Source organism: Pipra filicauda, unplaced genomic scaffold, assembly GCF_003945595.2.
Source record: "Pipra filicauda isolate LSUMZ 115617 unplaced genomic scaffold, ASM394559v2 scaffold119_size3216105_pilon, whole genome shotgun sequence".
Lineage (NCBI taxonomy): Eukaryota > Metazoa > Chordata > Aves > Passeriformes > Pipridae > Pipra > Pipra filicauda.
The window spans coordinates 767,264-792,666 of NW_024103651.1; the positions used below are offsets into that span (position 1 = coordinate 767,264).

The window sequence follows — 25,403 nt, forward strand, 5'->3', positions numbered from 1 at the left end:
CTGTTCATGGTCATGGGAGGTCCTAATTATTTTCTCTGCAATGCCCTGCAGACTGAAATTTTCTCCAGATGTATAAAAATGGGATTTGAAAGCCCCAAGAGCCATAAGATTACGTTCCTCAAGCCCAGAAGGTTCATATTAAAAATGTCATTACCAAAAAAAAAAAAAAAAAAGCCAAATCAGATGCATTCAAGATCAAAAACTCTTTGCACTGAGGCTGAGAAATATACAAACCTTTTTTTTTAATTCCTGATAAATACCACATGAAAGATTAGCCAATAAAGTCTTTATATTTACAGAAATAACCAAGCTTCAGATTCAACTGCTTCCCTCTAATCATCTCCCCACATCAGTCTCCAATGCAAAAGCAGCCAAAAAAAAAAAGCTCCACATATGCTCCTTGCAGGGTTGTGTCTCAACTAAAGCTCTAAAATATGGGAAACAGTTCAGTCTGAATAACAAACTGAAATAAAAGCAAGGCTCTTGTCCACTGTCCCCTGGTCACTGTCCTGCTCTTAACCTCTTCAAAACCCACCCCCTTTGCTGTGTATTGGTTGTGTTCAGCATAAAGCATAGATTTAAAAATAAACCTAAATAAATGGGGCTTGTAAAAAGGAAGCTGTAGAAAATCTCCCGCTTTCTGCTTTTTCACAAAGTTCCTCTTGGTGTCCAAGCACAGACTCTGCCTCTTCCATCCTCTCTGGGTCTTGGAGACCAAAATATGAGTCATGCCTTGGCCCCTGCAAAGCCTCACAAAGCGTTGTACTCCACACACTTGGATGGGTCTGTTGGGAAGTGCTTCTGGCAAATGGTCATGAGCCTCTTCAGCCCCTAGGAATTAACAGAACAAGGACAATTCCATAATAAAGCATCTGTAATAAAGCTGCAGCTGTCAAATAAACATAACGGCCTACAGTATTTTTAAGCTTAACAAGAAGAATTAAATAAGAATAGGCTGCTATTTTGGGCTTGGGATCTTTTTTGGGGGGTGTTTTTTTTCAATTTAACTTTTATTAACCTTTCTCCCTGCAAATGGTCAAGTTCTCTCCGAAATAAGAGAAGTCTGGGGCATAACCATAGAAACATGGTAAGATTCATAGTGAAGGATCACAGAAATGCTTTAATGCCTCTTTATCACCAAGGGAGAAAATGATATCACAACAAAATATATTTAAAAGAAAGTTGAATATTAAAAGTAATTCTAAAGAGTAAATAGCAACTTATGAAACCAAAACAAGCTGCACAGCCAAGAAAATAGAACCAAACACTTCTCAGGAGGAGAAATGTGGTACCACACGTGACACTCCAAAGGCAAACTGAAGAAGCAATCAAGGAGAAAGACAGAATGTGGACTTTTCAGTTCTTTCAAGGCATCCGCTGCCAAAAACCAACGTGACAGAAACCCTGTGATTATTTTCTTTCAAGTCATACAGAAAAGTCTAACAAAGAAGAAAGCAAACTGCTGTGGTGGAAGTGTAATTTAGCAGTGACATGTACTCCAAGATGGTAGAGTCCTGTCCCTGTCATTAGACACTCATCATGGAAGGCAGTTCTTCTGATTCAAAAGAAGATGCTTTGGTCTTTTCAACACAGGCAAGAATGGAAAGTATGTCCCAGCACCAGAACAACTCCTTGTTTGGGATGTTATGATCCCAGGGTCGCTGTAAATCAGAAACATGTTAGCTTCACATAACTGCTGGGAGCACAGTGACAGGACTCGAGGGAATGGCCTGAAGTTGTGTCAGGGGAGGTTTAGGTTGGATATCAGAAAAAGATTCTTCCCCCAGAGGGTGGTTGGGCACTGGAACAGGCTCCCCAGGGAAGTGGTCACAGCACCAAGCCTGGCAGACCTCAAGAAGTGTCTGGATGATGCTCTCAGGTATGGTGTGACTATTGGGGAGAGTCCTGTACAGGAATAAGGGTTGGACTCGATGGTCCTTGTGGGTCTCTTCCAACTCAGCATATTCTGTGATTCACAATGATAATTTTTCAGGTTATGATATTGAAAACTATAGTTGAAGAGAAAGCAAAAGTTATACTTGTAGCCCCAAAACAAAGAGACTCAGAGCAGAAAGGTGAAGTTGCATTTTGCAAGCAATTTTCTTCCAAACATCTGCAGAAGATGAAAAGCAACAGGAGTCCTGCCTCTTCATCGGGAAGACATTTCTGTAAACCTCCCCTGCCAGAAGCTCTGAGCTCCAAGATGCTGCTCTGGAGGATTCAGAGTTAAGCCAGAAGGTCTTTATCTCAGCAAAACTGCAACTAGCAAAAGGCAAATACATTTAACAATACAAGGAGAGAAGAATTGTTTCCTCAGACCTGTCCAACCACTACGCTGAAAGGTCAGAGGAGAAAAACAGCACTGCTACAAATTCCACAACCAAAAGTTCACAACACGACTATGAAGATGCACAGGAGGAACTAAACCTGGAATTTTGAGCCCAGATTGTTAGAGAGACATGTTTGAAAACTGAATTAATTTATGAATGCATTTATCTAGTTGCAGAAATAGTCAGAAGGACTGTATTTCATAGAATTAAATTCTGTGCATGGTGTTTAAACCACGAGTTAAGCAGTGAAGGACCTCAGGAGAATCAAGCATGATTCACAACTGCTTTGGTGTTCAGAAAAACCCATTACACTGTTCCTGGCCCAGAACTGAAGAGCCTTCAGGTTCAGGATGAGCTACCCATTAAGTGGATGTTATTCCTGAGCCAAACTAAACCAACTGTTTCCAGGGCTCTTTTACCACACCACCTGAAACTAGTATTTCTCCAAGATCCCCCAACTTCAAAAGCAAACCTGTTGGATTTCCAAAGCCAACATTACCTGTATGTATTTCCTCTGGGTTTCGTCGTTCAGGACATGCGCTACGTGCTTGGAGAAGATCTTCTCCCGTCCCGTTCTCGCGTGGATGCCGACCATGGTGACACCGATGGGCCAGGGAGCGTTCCCAATGGCCATCTGGAGATAGGCATCGTTGGCCTGAAGAAGTAAGTGCAGGCACTCTCAGCAAAAACAGGAAGAGCAGCAGGGAGCAGAGCATTTTTGCATTGCCAGACACAGTAAAACACCCACTCCAGTCTCCCTGATTTGGGTTTCCTTGCACAACATCAACCAATTACACAACACACCTTCCCAACACGATTCGTGCTGAAATCTGAGGGAAGCAAGGACTATGGACTTGACTGAGGAAAAAAAAAAAAAAGCACTGGATATGGCAGTCTTACTACCTTGATTAAAACTGGGTTTTATTTTTCTGGGTTTTATTCACTTTTTACTGGGACTGTTTTCAGCTCGGCCATCTCGGGTTAAATAAGCACATTTGTGTTTATGACCAGAGCCGTAGCAGCAGTAAATCAATCTGAAATTTCCTGATCAAGATAGCAGATCCCATTTCTAAAGCTGTAGCAGAAAACATCCCTGGGGAAGAATAGGGATAAAACTCAAAAGGAAAATTAACTGGAAGAAAGGGAGAAAGGAAGAGAAATATTGAGCTAAAAAAAAAATCATGCCAACTTAGAAGCAGCAAGTGAGGACAGACACTGGGTTTATAGATACAATTACACAAACAACTTCAAGGATGTGGAGCAGGACATTCCTTCTCTATTAGAGAGCAGCTACAAAACTCACTGATAAAGAGTTCATTTATCACCTCCTATTCAGAAACTAGACAATAAGAAGTAGCAATCATGACCAGTGGGTGTAGATTCTTTCCAATTGGCACTGAGCAAACTGAGATGTGAATAATGAACAAGACAGGGGGCTGCAGACAGAGCTAAAAGTAAATCTAGAGAAGGGACAGGACTTAGTCACCATCTACATGAGGCAGAATCTGAATAGTCTTAGTCAAACACCTACTTGCTGAATTAAATACAGTTTTGTCACGAAACACAGTATGTGAACATGCAATTAAAGACCTCCAGGACTGTCACAACAGGGTTAATTAAGGCTGAGTGGGCAACCTGCATTCTGGCATTTGCCTGCTGTCAACACAAAATTAAAATCATTCAAGCATTTCAACTAACAAAGCAGTAAGAATTTGTTGCTGGCAGTATTCACTAGGATGCACAAAGCAAAAAGCACAGAAGACAACAGCAGGCAAAAAGAGACAAGTCTCTCAAGAAGCAAAATGGAAAATTAGCCTAATTTAAAAAAAAAACCAAAACACCAAAACTTCCAAATGTGCACTCAAGTCCTCCAAAATCTGTGACATTTACTTAAAGCCAAGCACTTCCAGGAAAGAGGAGTACAGCCGATTAACCCAGAGATATACCACATTCCTGCATGCTCCTTACTTTGAGAAGGCATTGGAAAGGGAATTTCCATCTAATGATGACAACCAAAAGAAAAAAAGATGCCCCAAAACAAAACCCCTCTATCTATCCCACACATTCACTTCTAGTTTCACATGATTTGGATTAAACTTGTCTTAGGTCATCTTAAATTATTTTCAGTATCATAAACAGGTTTGCTTGATTACTTGAATAAAAAGAAATACTAAAAATTTAAAGGCAAAACACAGCTCTATTTCCTCTGCATGCATGAGCTGCTTAAGCAAATGCTACCAGTATCTGAGTTCCACTTCAGAAGGCAGCTACAAACAAAACCTAACACTGCCTTTGATCTTGTGTCCCAAGGTACTTCTGCCTCCTCCAGTGAGCAGCCTTTGTCCAAAAAAACTTTTCATTAACTTACCTCAACCTTACCAGGCCAGCTAATGTGAGCATAGCCAAGGAACGGGACAGTATCTCATATTCAGTAACTCAGTTCACCTCAATCAATTTATAATTAATTAATCAACACCTATTACTATTCATTCAATACCTTCATTTAACCTTACAATATCAGTTTTCCTATAGAGGATTCCTCTGCAACTTCAACCATCTCCCAGAAAAATTCTCTTCATGTTTGCAAAGATATGCAGTTTCACAAACCTCAAAAGATCTTCTATCGGGCTGTGGATCAAACTCTACTTGGAGCCTAACATTTATCAGCAGTTTTTCATTTTGTTTGAGTAGATGTCATATTTCCAGCTATGTATCTTCAAAATTAAAAAAATGGGAATGTTTAAGCAATAAACTCCTTCTTTTACAATCAGACAGTCCGAACATGCTGAAAGAGTGCAAACAAACGTACCTTCACATATTCTCTTTGCAACATGAATTTAATAATATCTGTTATTGATTCTTTGATGTCTGCAGGAAGTGTCTACAGGAGAGGGGGGGAAAAAGAAAAAAAAAAAAAGACATTTACTTCAGAATAGCAGCTCTGGAAAATCATCCTACTCAGCATTTATACAAAGTTTAACAACTACCTTTGCTTGAGGACTTTAATAAAGGAAAATATCTTTGTTATTTAGATGAAGGATCTGAAGCAGAAGAGATTAAGTGGTTACACCTGGTAGTTAGTGGCAAAGTGCAAAATGCAACCCCAATTCCCTGTCGTGTTTGCAACCCAATGAACAGGTGATGCTTTAAGCAACACCTGGAAAAGCAGTGGGTAGGCAGAAGGTCTCACTGATCAAGATGAAGTCAGAACTAGGCATCATGGGCTCTAGAGACAGAAACTCTGGTCAACTCGCTTCTCTCCTTCAGAGAAGATAACACTGCCTTAGGAAAGGGTACTAATGGTGGGTTACAGTGACATTTAGAGGTGATTCACCCTTTTCCGGAGTTTTCTGAAGAGTGGCCTCAGGTAGGACTCCGTCTGTTTCTGAGTGGCGCTGTTCAGCTTCCCCTGCACTCCTCGTTTCACATAATCTTCTCTGGCGTTCAGCTCCTTGGCCCAAACTCCAAGAAGAAACTGCACGGGACGAAGCACATTTGTGTCATGGTGCCATCTAGTGACTTCCCCGGCAAATCAGACGGGAACAGCGGGTTAAGCCACCACGGCAAAACTAGTTAAGAATGTAAGAGCCTCCTTCAGAAGGATAGGCAAGGAGGGACAGGAACAACCCTCCTGTCTTAAATGTATACACACACATTAAAGCTTCAACTCTTGCTGTGACTTTGATCATCGTAACAGTTAGACTGAGACTGGCTGACTCAAATGAGAGGCAACACAGGCTTCTTGTCAGGAAACAAGGAAGCAATTTTCTGCTATCCACTTGAACCTGTGGACTTTAAAATTCTCTTATTCCACGTAACAGTATCAGATGACGTTCCAATTCAGTTTGCACTGTTCCTGGGAAACTCCTCAGAAGGTTTTGATGCCACAGGACTACAGAGAGGCAACTACATAAAAGTGCCTCAATTATCACATGGAAACCAAAACTGTGTTTGTTTTGTCTGGAAAAGCAGGACCAGATTTTGAAGAACGCTGCTCTTCCAAGAGCTCTTTCCCAGGTCTAGCAGAAGTCACTGCTGTGACTAACAAAGGCTGTGGAGTGCCAAGCAGGTCAAAAACCCCACATCTTAAGCACAATGTGTGAGTTTTTTCCTCAGGCAGCTTAAACCATTCATGAAATGTATCTGCATGGTGGTAAAAATATGACACGGCTACAGAATAATTAATCCAAAAGAGTTTGTTACCTTCAAGAACTTTGTTATGATGTCCATATCATAGTGGTCATCACCACGTCCTAAGGATTCTCCCAAAGCCTAAAACAGGGGGAAAAAAGCAATTATTTCCACTTTGTCTGGAAGTTTACCACCACCACCACATCAAAGCTCACCACATTGTGAGCTGTAATAAACTCCACCAGAAATCCAAAGCACTGGCTAGGAAACAGAATCAAACAGCTATATATGCTACTGAGATTCATTTATCTATTAAAAACATTTATATCAAAAAGGCCATATGATTTACTTCTAAAAAGTCAATGCAACAGTAATTCTTCATTCGTTAACTACTAAATTATTGGCACAATTAGCAGCTGTCTGACAGCACCATATTAAGGGGAACTGTGGGTGCACAACTTTTTTGAGATCCCCAAAGCCATCAATTAACCTAATTATTTTGTTAAGCTATTTCAATTCTCTGATGTACTGGGGCTTTTTATCATTTAATTGTAACTGTGAATTTGAGGGAAGAAATCCAAAAAAAAAAAAAAATAAAAAAAAAACAAAATAAAAAAAAAAAAAAAAAAAAAAAAAAAACACAAAAAAAAAAAAAAAAAAAAAAAAAAAAATAAAAAAAAAAAAAAAAAAAAAAAAAAAAAAAAAAAAAAAAAAAATAATAAAAAAAAAAAAAAAAAAAAAAAAAAACAAAAAAAAAAAAAATACAAAAAAAAAAAAAAATAAAAAAAAAAACAAAAAAAAAAAAAAAAAAAAAAAAAAAAAAAAAAAAAAAAAAAAAAAAAAAAAAAAAAAAAAACAAATACACAATAAAAAAAAATAAAAACAAAAAAAAATAAAAAAAAAAAATAAAAAAAAAAAAAAACCCAAAAAAAAAAAAAAAAAAAAAAAAAAAAAAAAAAAAAAAAAAAAAAAAAAAAAAAACAAAAAAAAAAAAAAAAAAAAAAAAACAAAAAAAAAAAAAAAAAAAAAAAAAAAAAAAAAAAAAAAAAAAAAAAAAAAAAAAAAAAAAAAAAAAAAAAAAAAAAAAAAAAAAAAAAATAAAAAAAAAAAAAAAAAATAAAAAAAAAAAAAAAAACCAACACAAACAAATAACAACACCACCAAAAAAAACAAAAAAAACCAAAAACAAAACAAAACCACAACCAGCTGTATGCTCCAATATTCTACTTTCCTGCCAAAATCTCAAAACTGTTAATACTAACAGCAATTTTTAGAAACATTTTCCAGTAGGTATAGTTGGATTTATAATGTATTTCCATTGCCCTTACATTTCCAAAGTGAGTTTTATTTTTAAAATCTTCTAGATTGAGAGCACAATTCAGTGTAAGCCTTTATGCTCAAGGTAATGCAGCTGAAGTAGCATAAAATTAAGACTGCAGTGTTTTCAAAGTTTTTCAGAAAAAGATTGCTTTCATGGCTCAAACCAAGCCTGCCCTACTACCCCAAGAAGAGGGTATTTTGAGAACTAACAGATCAATACAATGCAGCTCCATTACAACTGATTTCCATCCTGGTACTGCAGTTATTTTAAACCAGAACTTCTGGCACCCTAACAAAAAAGCCAGACTATTTCCTACTAATAATGTATTCACTTAAGCTTTCAGTTATAAATCAGATTATTTCTTAAACACGCTTTTGGAAGGATGTTAAGATTAACTCCTGCAAAGAGTTTTGAAGATTAAGCATAAAAGTCTTCAGCTCAAGTTAATGTGCTTTTCAAAACATTACCCTAAAATACCAGGTGTTGAATGCATTTCATGGCACTCACTCTCTGCTCACTCACACAAATACTGCAGGATTCTTTCAGAACAGAGTAGCTGTTCGCACTCAAGTTCCTGGGACACATTATCTCTGCACTTCTTGTATTTCCTGTGATCTGCCTCCTGATGTTCACTTTTTTTTCCATCCTGGATGTTTATGTATCAAACATTCTTTCTGCATGTCTGTTTTTTCAGCATCCGTATTTCTTGTACAGGGATAATTCACTGGTACTGAGCTCACTACCCTCTCAAATACTCACTGGAAACACTTCAGAATTTATGACGAGGTAATGTGTTAATAAATTCTCTACCTCTGAAACACCTGCAGAAGGAATCCTAACTGCATCACTGTCTTTTGAGGCAACACCTGTCCCCTTTCTGATGAAGTGCTGTGAACAAAGACCATCTGAGTTTTCACTTGTCTACTGTGAGCCCCTACGATGCATCTCAAAGCTTAGAAACCTAAATTCCCTGTTTAATGATACTTCAGAATGCCTCAGTTAGCTGTTGAAAACAAGGTTAACTTTGTCTAAACAATCCTGAAGCTTTCTCACAACAACATGCTACATCTAAAATCCCTTAATTAAGATATAACCATCCCATACTTCTAGTTCTTCAATAGTAGTGTTCTCCTCATGGACTTTCAGGTCATTCTGGGAGTCGTCGTCTCCTGCTTCTTGGCCGCCTACAATTTCATTCAGATACTGCTGATCAATCTTATCCAAAGCAGCCTTCAGGTCATTTCTCAAGCCCTAGAAAAGATTAAAAAAATGACTAATTTAGGAAAAAACCCTGAAGTAAATAAGAGCAGTTCAATACTGCCACTGTGGGCATTCAACTGCTGTTTAAGAAAAGCCAAATTCTGTAAAAACATGCACTAAGGGTTTAGCCTTGTTATCTGACTTTAAACTAAATTCCAAGGATTGCTTCAGCACTTAACAAAAAGCAGGTGCATGAACTTCTGCAATGTTCATACCTATCAAAAAGACTTTTTACAGTGTTTTTGCCAAAAAAGCACGGAGGACGAAATCAGCTTCTAGGACTTTCTTTAAGACATTGTCTCCAAGCAATGGACTGAACCACCCCAACATAAACAGAAAACAGACCATAACCATCATCAGCTCTACAAGTCTTTAGATCTGTCCTAAAAATAGCTGAAATAAGGTAACACTCTGTCATGGTTTAACACTCCTTCAGTACTATCACAGAAAACATTTATGTTGTTTCCTTTTATTACAAATTATTTAAACATACCAGGGTGTTTTATATATATTAAGTGTTTTAAAGCCTCTAATATAGAATAGGTGATTACAAAACCAGAATCAGTTTAAAACCATATATACAAAGTTAAAAGCTGCTTTTAAATAGAACAAGAGACTCGCCTTAGACACAGTTGGGGGATTTGCATTCCTGTCTTGAGACATAAAATATAAAGCTCCATAAAGGAGTATGACAGTTCTTACCCTCAGATAAATTCAGCCACTCCACAGGGAACGGATATGCACAGTTATTTCCCCTCTTCCATCATCATACTTGGCTGTCTGGAACGTTTCTATTAATCATTCAGTAGTCTAAAAACGTCTGAACCACAAACTGGTGGTGACTAAGCAACATACAGAATCCCCTCCAGACAGCAAAAGGAGTGGCTGAAACATGTAACACACAAATCCAATACAGTCCTATTTATGAACTGACTATTTCCTAATACATCTATTACTGTCATCCGTGCCACTCAAGGGGAAGCTTTCATTAGCAGAATTTTTATTTTTAAACATTCAGATCTGTTTATTTTAAAGACTTGAAGAGGAAAAGGCTTTCCTTTTATGGGCAGCTCCAGCAACAACATTTAAAACAATTCAGGTTGCCACAAATCAGGGAAGAAAATCCAAAACATCACTCTCTTGGTAGGGTTACAAATCTGGTTAACAGTAAATGCAAAGCAAACCCCAACTGCATCTCCTCACTTAACTGATCATTTTTTAACAGGAATAAATTGGTTATATCTTTTAGTCAGTTTTTGAACTGATGGCTACTTAAAAGGGAAGGTGGAAAAACTGAAGTTTCTGTAACAAGCTATAGCTCTGGAATCCAGGGATTTGAAAAATCGTTTATATGCCACACAGACAGGATGCAGTCCTGCTCTTCCTTACCTGTAGCTTCTCAGGGATGCACATAATCACAAACACAGGATTGTTTTAACAGTAAATGACTGTTCTCTGCTGGTTAAAAACAGGAGCAGCACAGGCTGGGGTATTAGTGTCACCTGAAGGCCCCTTTTCCAAATGACAAGGGCCTGGAAGGTTTCTGGGGTTGAATTCTAATGTAATTGTAATTGTGCACAAAATTCTGACATTTAGCATAGTTTCTCAGGCAATGAGATAGAGCAGATAGTTCTCTTTGCACTGTATTATCTTTCTTTCCTAAAAATTAAGTTACTTAAACTGATTTTCAGTAACTTTTATTGGGTTACTCATTGATTATCCCACTACAGCTAAGTAAGTAAGAGCCAGTCTTACCTTGTTCACTTCAGGTGCAAGAATTTCTATCTTCCTCAGACGCTGAAATGCATCATAATCTGTTTCTCCAAAGAGCCTGATGGGCTCACCCCTCTCTCGTAACCTCCTGATAACCTGAAAAGAATCAAAGCATTCCCTGAAGCATAAAGGAAGCAAAATAAAACCCAGAATGATAGATTTATTTACTTTGCTTAGAATAACAAGCTGAGCTGGACTGCAGAGGAAATGGCAGTATTTTAAGCAGTAGAAAAATGTTCCAGACACTTTACAATCTAAATATAAAATTCCCACGGTATTTCAGTGAAAGGTCATTCCAAATATTACTGATCTAAATTTTGCATAAAATCCCAGGCTGTTTGACACAGCCTAACTTCTTCCTGCTCTGACTTGTTTAAACAAATACACAAAAATCATCCCTCTAGCAGAGCCTAAAGACCGTTTTCAAAATCACAAAGGAACTTGATGATTATCTCACTCACTTATTTGCCTGGGCAATAAAAATACCAACTGGGGTGCAGGTTGTCCCAGCACAGCTACAAGATGATCTGCTGAAAACTCCCATCCTTAAGCATTAGGAAAATACGAAGTCCCATAACCTAATGGTTACTACTAAAAAGGAGATATAAACACAGGTGAAAAAAGCCTCCCTCAACGGATTTGCAAAGTCACAGACAGAGCCAAAAACTGAACTTTATTCTCCCAATTCCTTATTTCATGCATTGCTCGATAAATTTCTGTATACTTACCATTATTCACAGATTCATAGAATGGTTTGAGCTGTAAGGGACCCTAAAGATCATATGGTTCCAACACCCGGGCCACGGGCAGGAACACCTTCCACTAGACCAGGCTGCTCAGAGCCCCATCCAACCTGGCCTTGAACGCTTCCAGGGATGGGGCATCCACAGCTTCTCTGAGCAACCTGTTTCAGTACCTCACCACCCTCAGAGTAAATTTTTCTTAACAACTAATCTAAACCTACTCTCTTTCAGTTTGAAATCATTCCCCCTTGTCCTGTCACTACCGTTCCTGGCAAAAAGTCCCTCTCTGGCTTCCTTGTAGGCCCCTTCAGACACCAGAAGGCTGCTACGAGGTCTGCACGCAACCTTCTCTTCTCCAGGCTGAACAGCTCCATCTCTGAATTAACCACTGAAACTAAACAACTGAACTAAATTCACTTAGTCTATCAAACAATAGGCTAATTGATACAATTGATAATTGGGCTTACACTTCATTTCATGTCACCACCTCACTATGCAAACAGACTGGTTGGACAACAAGAAACTAAATTAATATTGAGACCTTATTTCGTTTATTCAGTCTGGGTGTCTTGCTGTATGCTGGCAAACATTTAACTTGCAAATGTATCCAAAACAACAGGGATGGAAAGAGCTCTGGCACAGCAATACCTAAACCTGCACCAACACATGCACACCAAGTGCATCAATAGCAGAGAGAAAGTGTGTAAATAGGACGTACAGACCACACCCCAAACCAAACGTGAACCCAACAGTCTGTGTTACAGCTCTTGTAAAAAACAGTGAGTATCCTGCAAAATTAAGGGGACACGTGACACTCTTGGATGACCTCAGCTGTGAATTTCAGTACTTCCAAGATTAGAGTTAATTCTGCACTTCTGAACTTCCTGCTTTGGGGTATGGATCTGTTTGTGAACGTACATCCACACGGGCATTTTTATCCTCAGAAAGGCAAAGAAAACCCCAGCTGCTCTGGCTTCAGGACTGTTTCTTCTAGAGGTCAAGGTGAACTTCCAAAACTTAGTTTCTAAATTTGGTTCAGACCAATATGCTACAAAGAAAAGAAGCTGGAGGAAAAAAGTCTTGGAGAAAGTCAGCATGCCATCATCAGTACTATCCAAGGATAATGCTAATATTCAGAATACTACTCCAGAAGTCATCTGAAAGAGCTGTAAAATGTTATAAAGCATCTGTGTAAATCCATATAACAAAAAGGCTCTACCCATCTGTATCTCCCCATGCATTCACTTGGAGAGCAGGCCCTTGATGAGCAAAGCTAATCACTAATTGCTGACTGTAAAAATGGAAGCTTATTATTTAATAAAACTGTCGTAAGAACTACAGGTCACTGGAAGAAAAATCAGAAGAAATTTCAGATACATTTGCTTTAAAGTCTAGGGGTCTGTTTATGGAGATTGATTTTTACCTCCTGTCTGGAAAGGGTCATTGGTAACTTTTCTTCTGCCAGTTCCAGTTCCAGCACTGGATTTGATGCAGCCAGTGGTTTCTCCTCCTCTTCCTGCTGCTGTACCTACATTCAACAGACATAGTTACTAATGTGTGATGGAAATAAGCCCATACATTGATGCTAAATGAGGTAAGTCAATGTAAAGATACAGAACTCCGGGACACAAACTTTAATAGGACAATATAAACCTTTAGTTTCATAGTTCATAAAACTATGTAATTGAATTTCCCAGAACAATAAAAGTTCTTGATACTATCAGTAATTAACTAACACTTCTGCAGGTTGCAGGAAGTAGTCTCTAGAGCAAACAGAAAGGACAATTGCTAAAGTCTGGTAGTCACTTTAGCAGGCAGATGCCAGCACTGGTGCCAAAAATAGCAAATCCACCTGTTGATTCCTGCCCCTGCTTCATCCTCCTTACCCATGCAAAAGCATTTGCATCGCTGTGTGATAAACCAGAGGGGGAAAATGATTCAAACAGAAAATAATCTGACGACCACAAATACAGGTACCATTCCCAGGCCACTTCACCTCCTCATCCAGCTCACCAGGCACAGCACGTGGAAGGACACAGGGGCAAGAATGAAAACCGAAGGGCAAGGAGAGAGTGGAGCTGCTTCTTCCAGTGTCAGTTAAAGTGTTTATTACCTACAGCTTCACTGACCTGAGCACAATTAGCAGCGATCCACAGCTCCTGTTGGGTTTTGAGGGGTGCTCGTTTTGGGTAATGCATCTTTCTAATAAGTTTTCCAGGTTCAAAAGAAAAAAAAAAAAAGATGCCTATAACTCCTTATAGGAAGAGGATCTCATTAACAACTCCTCTTAATCCAAAAGAAGGTCCCTGACTCAAACAGAGCATTCCTTCTTCATTACACAATATTTTAATAATGCAAAGCAACTCTTTGATCAAAGTTACTTTGAGACAGCAGCCGTGTAGCTACAGGTCCCTGTATAAGCTCAAATTCAACACTTCTGAACCAGGAGAAGATTGCTGGTGGAAATATTCCTGTAACAAGGGAATATTTCCAGTGCTCACTCACATCTTGGCTCTTCTCAGATTCCTCATTAGAATTTATTTTCCTTCCATACTTGCTAAAAGGGAAACAATCCAATTAATCCCACAGCACCCTTCAGCATTCCCTGTGCATGGGCAGCACACTGTCAGCTCCAGTCTGCATTTGGGTTGACCAGTTTGATTAATGTACTAGACAGAATTTTTTTAAAGAAGCTTTTTTATTCTTTCACGCCACCATGCTAGCCTTGCACTCAGGTGTCAGTCTGACTCCATGTGGCTGGAAAGATCCATCCCTGGGGCTCTTGCTACAAGATTCAGCCACATATCTACATTCAATGCTGTATTAGCAAACACAGAAAAAAAATCAATCCTACAAGCACACGTTTGGAACAAACAAGGAAGTACAATCAAATCAATGTTTAACACAAAGGGAGGGGAAAAATAAAACTTCCATCAATGCAGGAAAGGGGGAATTGACAGAGGACAGAAAATATGGAAGAACTGTGTAAAAAAAAAAAGGTATATGTAAAAAGAAATATACTCCCGTGGCAGAAGGATACATACAAATTTTAACTTACAAACATTCTTGAAATCATAAAGAGACAGCAGCATTGGGGGAAAAGGTTTGATCCACTCTGTCAGCTGGACTCCAAATTACAAGCAGTATTTTTACCACAGTTATTTTTCTTTCAGTGCTTTCTTTAAGCAAGTGAAATTATTACAACTTATCAAGTCTAAGCAAAGCAAAAACGCACCTGCATTTAAAAAGAAATCAGTCTGTGTTCCACATCTCACTAACAGAGTGAAGAACAAATGCAGAAATCTGGGAGGCTCTAGAAAGGTACTAAGTTTAACAAAGTAACTTATTTTAAAATCATTTTCAGGGTTACATTTCACACCAAAACTGGTGCTGCAGCAGCACAGGTGACACCACTTTAGCCACCATGTGAGGTTCTGAGGGACTCAAGCTAATGCTCAAAAAGCATCATGCAGCCATTTCCACTTGGAAGATTCACTGAACTTCCTCATGATTATCTGCTGCAGGTTCCAAGAATGGTTTTGGCACTGATGTTCAAATATTCACAAACAGATCAAGGTTTCTGAATAAGTCACTAACTGGGTAAAGGTCACTTGAAAACAAAGCTCCTATTTGTGCCTTGTAAGAGCAAACAAGATTATGAAACTCTGTCTTCCACAGGGAATGCATTCCCCCTCCCAGACATGTCCCATCAGGCAGGCAAGGCAGGCACACACACTTGTAAATGACAACAACATTCTTTCCATTTCAGTAAACTCTTGCCCTGACACCATTACAAGGCAGATAAAGCCTTCCAGATCACTCATTTGTTGCAAAATGCCCCCGAGGTCACCAATTGTTTCTAATATTTTTGCCAGCAAGAACACAAGTGCTGTTGTTGCACAGTTCCAATGCTGGATGGTCGATGGCCAAAACCCAAATACAAACACATGAAAGTTGGCAGATCTCTTTGATGTGCACCCACACTATACTGATTTCTTTTGTACATTTTGACAAGACCATGAAAATTGTCCAAATGGGTAAAATTATCCAAATGTATCCATTTATTTCCCGGTAAGGGTGGGGAAGGTGGCTATATCAGATCCAATGTTCATGCCTAACAGCACAATTTAAAAAATAAAGGAAGACAAGCTTTGATCCCGAGCCACTTCATGCTTTCCACAAAAAAGAAATAAATAAAATAAAAGAAGAAATAAAAGCCAAACCATAACACAAACTTAAGTAGCTGCATATCATGCATATCTTTTTCCTGCATTGAAAATGGTTTTGGAAACTCATACCTCTCCAGGTGGCTTCTCATTTACAGGCTAATGTATAACATTAACAGATTGAACAAAGAACAACAATTATCATTAACAACATTGACACTAAAATTGATAATAAAATGCAGACTTTAAAGCAAACACACAAAGCCCTGGAAGAACAGTTTCCATACCTTGTAGCCACATCTCTGGAAGTAGGCCTCCTCTTCCTTTTTAGCTAACTCACTGCGCTTGAAATACTTCTTACTTCCCTAAAAGAGAGGAGAGCTGTCACCAGTTCACAGTTTCGTGTGGTTATGTAAAACCAGCTCACACTTTCTTACTTTGTTTGGTGGATTCAGCTACATCCTTTCCCAGAGACAGGAAAGGGTCTTTTCCACGGAAACAGAACTAGCTGGAAGCACCTCTGAAATCAGCAATACAGAGTGACTTTACAGGTTATATGTGTAAGCAGATTCAAACACACAATGTGCTCGCCAGCACTTTAAAAGGAACACATTTTTTGCCATGTAAAGGCCTTTGTGGTCGTTGTTGTAAAGCTTCACTTCAGATGTGCACAACTGGGCCCAGGCTGTTTAGATAAACCACATAAGAGGCATCATTTTACATTAAATCAAGCAGACAGGAGAAATAACCTTTGTACAAAGTATTTTACAAGCTTTCTTGTAGAAATGTACTTGAAGAGACATGCCAGACACACAACAGCTAGAAAAAGTGGTCACCTCAAGGTATTTTGTTTCATTAGGATGAACTGTGACTTCTTCCTTCGTGATTTGCCTGCCTGACCTACAAGAGCCTCTGATGCCAAACCCAAATTCGGACAGTGCTCTGCTTTGCTGTGGGGTTTTTAGGCACACACACAGAGCTCTCAGACCCTCCCTCTGCCGCGGACAGGAAGGACTGCGGTGAGGACACAAACCACGCTCTGCTCACCAAAGGCCGCTGAAAGAAACAACTAAACCCACTCCCAAAGGCCACAGGACACCCAAACTCCTCCTGGCTCCTGCCCGATCCCATCCTGGGCCACTCCTGCTCCTCCTTCCCAAACCTCATCCCGGGTTTGCGAATCCCCGCCCTGGGCAGCTCCGACCCCGCTTCCCGGGCCTGTCCCGCCTCACTCCCGCCGCCCTCCCGACGGACCGCGCCCCAGGCGGCTCTCGGTGCCCATCCCGGCCGCCCTCACCCCCAGGAGCTCCTTCTCCTCCAGCTGCTGCCGCTTCCTGCTGATCTCGCGCTTCAGGATGTCCATGGCGGCCCCGGGAAGTGCCGCTGGAAAACAATGACGTCACTTCCGGGGTGGGGCGCGCTGCCGCGCGGCGCCCCCTAGCGGCTGGGAGGAGCGGCGGGGGGGGGGGGGGGGGGGGGGTGGGGTCCCTTCTTCCAAGGGACGAGTGGCAGGACGGGAGGGAAAGGCCTCGAGTTGCGCCAGGGGAGGTTTAGATATTAGCAAAAGTTTCTTCAGTATCCATGTAATATCATCCACTGTCGGGAGCAGAATGTTTAAAGTGATGTACAGAGAGTATAATGGCAGTAATTATGACACAGAGCCAAAATACAGATGCTTTGTACTGAGGAATGTAGCAAAAGAGATGGAATGTAAGTTTTGCAGAGGTCTTTCCCTGTTTTAATACAGATGGTTTTATAAAGGGGTGTAACTGACAGGTTCTTTAAAGAGAGGCTTCATGCAATTTATTCAGGTGTCTTCTCTGTTTAGCTTGAAAAATCTTCGGGGAAGAGTCTCTCTGACTGTGTGTTTGTGCAGTGCCTGGTGCGATGGGCCTTGGCTGCAGACGACAGCTAATATCAGATAAATCATGGCCTCAGATATTAGGAAAAATTTCTTCACCAAAAGGGACCCTGTCAAGCATTGGAGCAGGAGGCCCAGGGAAGTGGTGGAGTCACCATCCCTGGAGGGATTTAAAAGACATGTGGATGTGGCACTTGGGGACGTGGTTATTGGTGGGCTTGGCAGTGCTGGGTTAATGGTGATCTCAGAAGGCTTTTCCAACCTAAATGATTCAATGAGGCTTGATACTGAGCAGTCATAGAGAGTGCAAATGCCACCTGGGAAGGCAGGATGCTTTCCTGGCTGCTCCTGGAGTGGATGTGACTCTGCCATCAGCCAGCTCAGTCCAAGAGGCCTAACAACACCCCAGGGGAAATCATAGCATCGTTTTAGTTGGAAAAGATCTTTAGGATCATCGAGTCCAGGTGAAACTACACCAGCAAACAGTGAAGGGTTTAACTGCAGGGTGCTCCATTATAACTTGCTCCTTCCCCAGGTGCTGGTATTAAAAACCACTGAGAAGATGGGAAAGGTTTGCACTCCCTGTCCCCTGTGCTGTCTGTGCACCTGAGACAGCATGTTGGGATTTACCCATGCCTGGTTTCTGCCTCCTTCGGGCCTAGAGGACTGAGGCAGCTGATAGGGACTGAGCTCCTCAGTGTGTATATCCCAGAGGTAAATGCCCTTGTCACCAGGCACACAGCATTTGTGACACGGTCAGTAACACGAAGAAATCTCTTGTTTTGCTTATTTTCCTGGGTTTGTCCAGCGTTTTCCATCCTGTGGCTTGTAAAGTCCAAGGGGTCCAGAAAAACTTTGAAGAATGAGTAAGAACAGCCAGTTCTCACTATGTTTTAATTTATCAGGGCCATACCTTGCTGGAAGCAAAGGCCACTGAACACTAAAGGGTGGAACTCACTGTAGCTTTAGCTCCTCTTAGGAGCAGCCTGGCTAGTGGCAGCACCTCTGTCTCCTGTTGCCACTTGCTATGGCACACAGCAACTTCTCCCTCCCTAGGTCCTTCCAGATTTTTTTTCACCTTTTGGTCCTCCCAGATTTTCTCCTTGCCTTTCCCCACTGCAAGTTCCATTGCTCCAGTAGCTATTTTGGAGGGCTGTAACCAGAGCTGGCTTTTCACCTGCTTTAGATAACCTGAGCCATGTGCTGTTCCTTGCAGAAAATGGCCTGTTGGTTTACAGGTTTTCTTTAACCCCAGGCTAGAGGGTTCTGGATTTAGAAGTAATGCCCTGCTTTACCTCAGGCTTGAATGCAATCGCTTTGCAATGAGGAAGGAGGAACAGCCCTCCTACGCTTTTTCATAGTTCTTCTAAGAGGAAATTATATGACATCTGATGGGGATAGGATCCAAGAATGTCTCAATGTGAGAGTCCCGGGGTAACATGCCCACATTTGGGTAAGGGCATAAATTGGGAGGCTGTGGAAATTCTCTGTAGTAGATCCTGCAAATGAATCCAGGTGCTGTGTCAGAGCACCAGCTCAGTTAACTGGAGAGTAGATATCACCTTAGACCTGGCTTCATTTCCTGCTCCTGTTTGACATTGGCCTGGCTTTGGCTGGGATAGAGTTAATTTTTTTCCTAGTAGCTGTTACAGTTCTGTGTGTTGGATCTAGTATGAGAATAACTGATAACACACTGATGTTTTAGTTGTTGCTAAGCAGAGTTTATACAAAGTCAAGGACTTTCAGCTTCTCATGTCCTGCCAGCGATGAGACTGGGGGCACAAGAAGGCAGGAGAGGCCAGGGCAGCTGACCCCAGCTGATCAGAGGGATATTCCACACTGTATGGCATCATACTCAGTGTATAAAATGAGTGGGGGAAAGCTGGTCAAGGGCTGCTGCTTGGAAACTGGCTCAGCAGGTGGTGAGCAATTACATTGGGCATCACTTATTTTGTATATTCTAATATTATTATTATTATTACTACCATTATTATTATTATTATTTTCTTTCTTTGCTGTTCCATTGAATTGTCTTCTCTCAACCCGTGAGTCTTCTCACTTTCACTTTCCCAATCCTCTCCCTCTGCAGTGGAGGGGAAGGTGAGACATTGGCTGTGTGCTGGCTGGGATTAAACCATGACAGACATTATATCTCATTCAAGACAGTACAAGATGAAGGAGAAAAGCCAACTCACACACAGAATTCACACGAAAGATGCAGTTACTGCCAGGTGACTCTTAGACCAAAGATCTCCCAGTTTGTAAAAACCAAAACAAACCAACAAGGTGTCAGAGAGGTGCATAAGGGACAAGGAAGCAGCTGAAAGATGTCTAAAAGTTCACTAACAATGATTCAACCTTCTACAATTGCCCTTCTTCCAGTACTCCTGGTTCTGTGCTCTCTTGCCTCCAAATCAAAGCATCCTGTAATGTAAATCTCCTCTGTTATCGAGACAGTTGTCTTGTCCTGTGAAGAAGAAGTGGCAATCTACAAAGTGCCACATCTCCTAAAAGAGTTACTGTATGGGCCATTCACTTAAGAGTTGGACTTGATGATCCTGGCTGATCTGATCCCTACCAGCTCAGAATATTCTGTGATTCTGCATATATGCAAATATGTAGATATGTTGGCATTCACCAACATATGAAGGAAAGGGAGAAAAAAATCTTTGGTGTCATCCATCTCCTCAGGATTTCTCTTTTTGAAGAGATTACAAAACCCTCTTATGTATAAGAAGTGGTGGTGTCTTCTTTTTCTTTCATTGACAGCTCATGGGGAGATCCAGTCTTGCTTCCTCTCTGATTTCCAGGATGGCACATCTGTTTGTCTCCTCTTCGCCTCGGGGTCAAGGAAGCATTTTCTGATGGACATTGAGACTGTTGGATTGTTGAGATCATTGGGTCAGGTCTCGGTTGGACACTGTTCAAAGCTCCTCTGTTCCTCAGAACATCTTCCTCAGGCCATATCTATGCTGGCAATTCATTACGGCCCCTGCCTGGTTCTTATGGATCTCTCATCCTTTGACTGTCTCCATTCACACACATTCCTTGGATGTAGGGTGGATATCTGGAGCACCACTTGCTGGACAAGCTCATGGCACACATGAAAGCTCCTTGGATCATGCAATGGAAACTGTTCCTTCACACCACAAGAGGAGTTCTCCAAGTCTCTATTGTTCTGAGGAGCCCTCAGACTGTGGAGACTGTTTAACTGTGTTATGAAAGCAGACAATTCCTTCCCTGTGCCGGTCCCACATCCAGGCAATGATCCCTTTGATGACATCACTGAATAAGATATTTTTAACGTGGTGAAATGTGTGTTTCTCCAAGCTGTATTTCAAACTATCAGTTTATCATGTATGGCATTACTCTACTCATTAGAGTCAATTAGATCACTGTTATAAATCCTAAGCTTGACTATTTGTTTTCTACTGCTCCTGTTTTTCTTTTCAGGGCAATCCTGCTGGTTTGGTACCACAATGGCTGCATCTTTCTGTCTCACATGTGATTAATAAATATGATATTTGCTGTCAGGGCTGTAGCCAGGCCTTTAAGCTCTCCCAAAACCACTTGCAGACTCTTGAGAGCTCTCGGCAACTGAGCTTGGGTCTGGAAGCAATAGTGTTACCCGTGTTTTTCCTAGATCCAGGTTTCCGCAGACCTCTGGAACAACCCCACGGAGTTAACCACAAAGCTACTTTTAAGTAATTTGCTTCATAACATTCCATATGAAATCAAGGCTGAGAAGGGAAATCTAGAAGTTACTCAAAATCTTGGAACGTTCGTAAGAGCCTTGCAAGTAACAGAAATACAAGCTTAAAACATACACGAGGTGTTTCATTCCAATTTCTTGCTGGTTAAGTGATTGCTCAGCTTTATCTGCTGCAAGCCAACTGTCAACTTACAGAAAGATTATTGAAGGCAGCTCAAATAACCCAGTTTCACTCAAATAACCCACATGTCATCTATTTGTCACAGTGGTAAAACGGATCAGAATAATTTTGGTTGCTCTCAGCTGTTGTAGTCAGTTTATATTTAGTTAATACTATATGGGCACACAGTTTCACTTATCTATTTTATATTAAAACAGGGGAAAACCCTGCCCAGCTCAGCCAGCATATGCTTTCACTTGCACACCGGAGGCAGAGCTGATGCTTTACAGCTGACCGAGATTGCAGAAGAACTCATTTCAAGCAACACAGGTCACAGATGACTCTTGGAAACCTTTTTCAGACAGGTACATGGTTCATTTTATTCATTTTCAAAACAAAAAATAAATCCAAAAATTGAATAAAATTGCCTTTAGACCATGACTAAGAAAGTCCACTTCTGGAAAAGGGAGCTCCACATCAAGCCTCGCTCCTTTCTTCTTTTATTAAAGCTTCCCTTCCTTAACTTTTGGGAGGGATTAACGCATCCAGTTCCCCATTCTCTGCCCCCACATTCACTTTGCCTACAGGTATCTCCGGCTTGTCACATTCACAGGGCATCTCTGGGTGCACGACCATTTGTTCCATCAGACTTGGCACCACATCTGCTAAGAGCTGCAAACTGCGCTTCCCTACCATTCCGACTCTGGAGATGTGCCCATCCCCTTCATTTAGTGAATCCAAACCACTCATAGTAGGTTTGCTATTTCTTATTTACCTTTCCAAACAGTAGCACACAATTTCCAGCAGGTCACAGTCTGAGAAACACTCAGCCAGAGAGAAGGCTGGGGAAGAAGCTGGGGGCAGTGCTCCACCACAGATGTCCAAATCCCACTGGCAAAGACAAGAAAAGCTCACGGGGGATGCAATGGAAGAAAAAGGTTCTCACATTTCTAATAAACAGAAGTCTCCCAAAGAGTATGACATCCGTGCATCATGAGGGGTAAAGGAAGATGCCTTTTGATTTTGGTTTGTTTCACTTTTTAAAGTATCACTCGATTAGTTCTCATGACAAGTCAACCCCTGCAGTTCCTGTCTTGCAAGACACACCTCTGTAGTGCACTGTTAAAAGAGTTAGGAAAGTAGTGACATCCATATGGATGTTACCAGTTAGTAAGGCTAGTGTGGCTTCCAGAAACATGCTTGAAATAACTGTTAGAATGATAATTAGCCTCTGGTTTTGATAAAGGAATATTTAGCCTCATTGTCTAAGTTGTCTGTAGGATGCATGGGTCGATTCCTATCCCAGCAGCTTTATTATCTGTAAAATTGAGGTGGCATAAAAACTCACTATTGCTTCTAAAAAGCTTTACATTTAAGAATAGCTAATTATTGCCAAACTGGGTGGTACAGGAGATACCTGAGGAAAATTCTGTTGTTTCAGGAAAGAGTATTGGTAGCTCAGCTCATGGCACTGTGTCATCAGAGCCCCTAATGAATCAGTCCCCAGATGCCACCAGGGAGACTGCGCTTTTTTGACAGCAGTGGTCATTTGTGGCTGTTAAAGAATCCAGAACACCTTGCAGGAAAACCATCGTGCTGCCTTTTCTTGCTGTTTTGGTTTGGGGTTTCTTTTTTTTTTTTTTTTTTGCTGTTATTGATATTTTTGTAGCTGTTCTTTCTACTACTTCAGCAGTGCGGGGCAAACGATGTAAAAACGATGTAAAGCATTGAACATACTCCTAGCACCAGCCTGCACCACAGATAGCCAAGCAGCAAACTCTTCCCAGGAGAGATGCAGCTACAGGACTAATCCCTGCAAATGCAGACTGGGTTGTCAAATTCCATGCACTGAGTTTTAAATCCATAAAATTGTCTCTTTCTTCAGTCTTCCCCAAAGCAAAGTCTATACTTAACAACCCTTGGTTTTGAGACATTTTAGCTGCATTAACAGACACCGCCACCCCAAAACACTAAATAGATTTTGCTGGATGGTAGAAAAGCTCATAAAAACATCCATTTTTCTTTCATTTTAATGTGTATAGAAGATAAATGGTTGAGCATAAAGTATTGTACTTCTGAGTTCATTAGCTTCTATTCAACACAGGCAAGAAATCTCTCAAAGTTATTACTAAATGATCATAGTTCTGTGTTGTCAGTTTGATCCCTGCAGGATGTGTCCATCTCAAAGAAAATACCCATGCAGGTGCACTGGTTGCCTCAGCAGAGAGGTCAGGGTTTGAATGGGTGATGGAGTCTTCGGTATCTACACATCTCTGAGGGTAAATCCAGGGGGGGCACGTTAATGAAAATGCTGCTGTACATATCTTACTGCTGAACAAAAGCACCATTTTCAGATGTTGTCAGTCTCTAGCCTGACAGAGATATTAAATTCACATAATCTCCCTTTAAAAAGTGCATGTGTGAGTAGATTTTGAACTCCACAGTACCTTGAAATGAAATTTCATTTTTTAGAACTGAAAAGCAGGCAGGTGGTTATGAACGTGTCTGAAGCTATTTCTCCATCCTGAAATGCAAGTACTGTTTGAAAACGTTTAGGAAAATAGAACATCTTAGTAGGAGCCGCAGCAACTTTTCATGAATTTATTTTAGCTTGCATCAGTATTCTGAGCTACAGGGATTATAATTTAGTAGAGAGACTCTCATTGGGAGAGGGGATTGACGGCGTCGAGGCAGCAGCCCTGTGAGTTGACAGGGATGCTAATATAGCCACGGCAGAAGTTTAGAGAGCAGATCAGAGCAGCTGGGTGGGCTGATAGAGAGGATCAGGGCAGCCCAGAGGAGCAGTAAGAGGATCCAAATAAGTGGATTAGTAGCATACCAAAGCACACATTACTTTTAGTTTTCAAACTCCCATTGATTTTAGTGCAAGTGCATTTACTAATGTGTTGCAGGAAAAATGGGAGAGGATCAAGGCAGAATCGAGATGTGGAGAGCAGGTCCCTGTGGCAAGCTGGAAACAGAGAGGCCAGGCTGGGGAGGCACAGAGTAATGTCGCCTCTTCAGTCTCAGTCAGGACTTAGAGGAGGGTGGCTGTTGTCTGGGTTTCTTCATTCTACAGCCTCCAGGGCCTGTCTAACGGTGCTAAATGCTATTGTTCCTGCAGCTGATGCTGCACTCACTTTCCATCCATAGCTCCAGTGATTGCATCACTGCACTCCTACATCTGCCTTGAGCAGCTGTGACTGAAGCAAACTGACACAAAAATGGAGGTATGATCAGGAGCATAACCCTTGTGGAGCTCCCTAGCTGGGGACTCCCTGAGCTGAGCTTGCTGCAGTTTGTGCCTGCAGTGCTCCCCAGAACTGGGACTGCTGACCCTTGATGTGCTCGGGCTGCCATGACTGACATCGACTCCAAACGACCCAAAGCTCAAACACGCGCCTTCCCAGGACACCAGCCTGGCTTTACACTTCATTGCTTTACACAGAGGTGGTAGCAATGCAAAGACACATCTTGACTAAAATTTCTAAGCACTGTTATTCTTCATATAGCAAAAAACCTGAAAGTTCTAGGCAAAATAACAATCGCTACTCACATTACTCTCAGCTTCCTTGAAGCCGAGGTTGAAAGGTTGTAAGGTTGAAATTTGTGCAGCCTATGGTTTCTCTATGTTACAGAGGAAGCAGAGGACATCCATGCATATGAGCAGACTTCTTTTACTCTTCCATATTCACTTTCATAAAAGCATTGAAACCTTTTCTTCTTTACCTTTTGACCACATCTATTGCTTAGACACCTTGGTCTCCTCTGCCACTCCTCCCAGAATTCAAATCCAAACACTGGTTTGTCCTAGGGAAGAGTTAATACCTTAATATCCAATTATCCCACAAGTATTGGATCAGAGTGTATGACCATCAAACTTTGACACTTAGACTATAGTGCCCTTTCCTGCAGCCTTAATCCAAGCTGCACACAAAATGACAGA

General features: G+C 40.9%; 1 protein-coding gene across 2 annotated transcripts; it reads right to left on the reverse strand.

Annotated features, from left to right (window-relative positions):
- Positions 1-212: 212 nt before the first annotated feature.
- On the reverse strand, positions 213-17,108 carry PRPF18 (pre-mRNA processing factor 18). 2 transcript variants are annotated; one of them, XM_027722481.2, is made up of 11 exons: positions 17,022-17,108; positions 16,012-16,089; positions 15,857-15,883; positions 12,982-13,086; positions 10,798-10,911; positions 8,887-9,033; positions 6,534-6,602; positions 5,665-5,805; positions 5,140-5,211; positions 2,830-2,985; positions 213-831 (listed from the first exon to the last, which is right to left on the reverse strand). In XM_027722481.2, the coding sequence occupies exons 1-11, from the start codon at positions 17,085-17,087 to the stop codon at positions 751-753; spliced, it is 1,056 nt and encodes a 351-aa protein (XP_027578282.1). In that variant the 5' UTR covers positions 17,088-17,108; the 3' UTR covers positions 213-750. The 2 variants fall into 2 exon arrangements, with proteins under 2 accessions (XP_027578282.1, XP_027578283.1); XM_027722482.2 differs by lacking the exon at positions 15,857-15,883 and having other exon boundaries at positions 17,022-17,093.
- Positions 17,109-25,403: the final 8,295 nt, after the last annotated feature.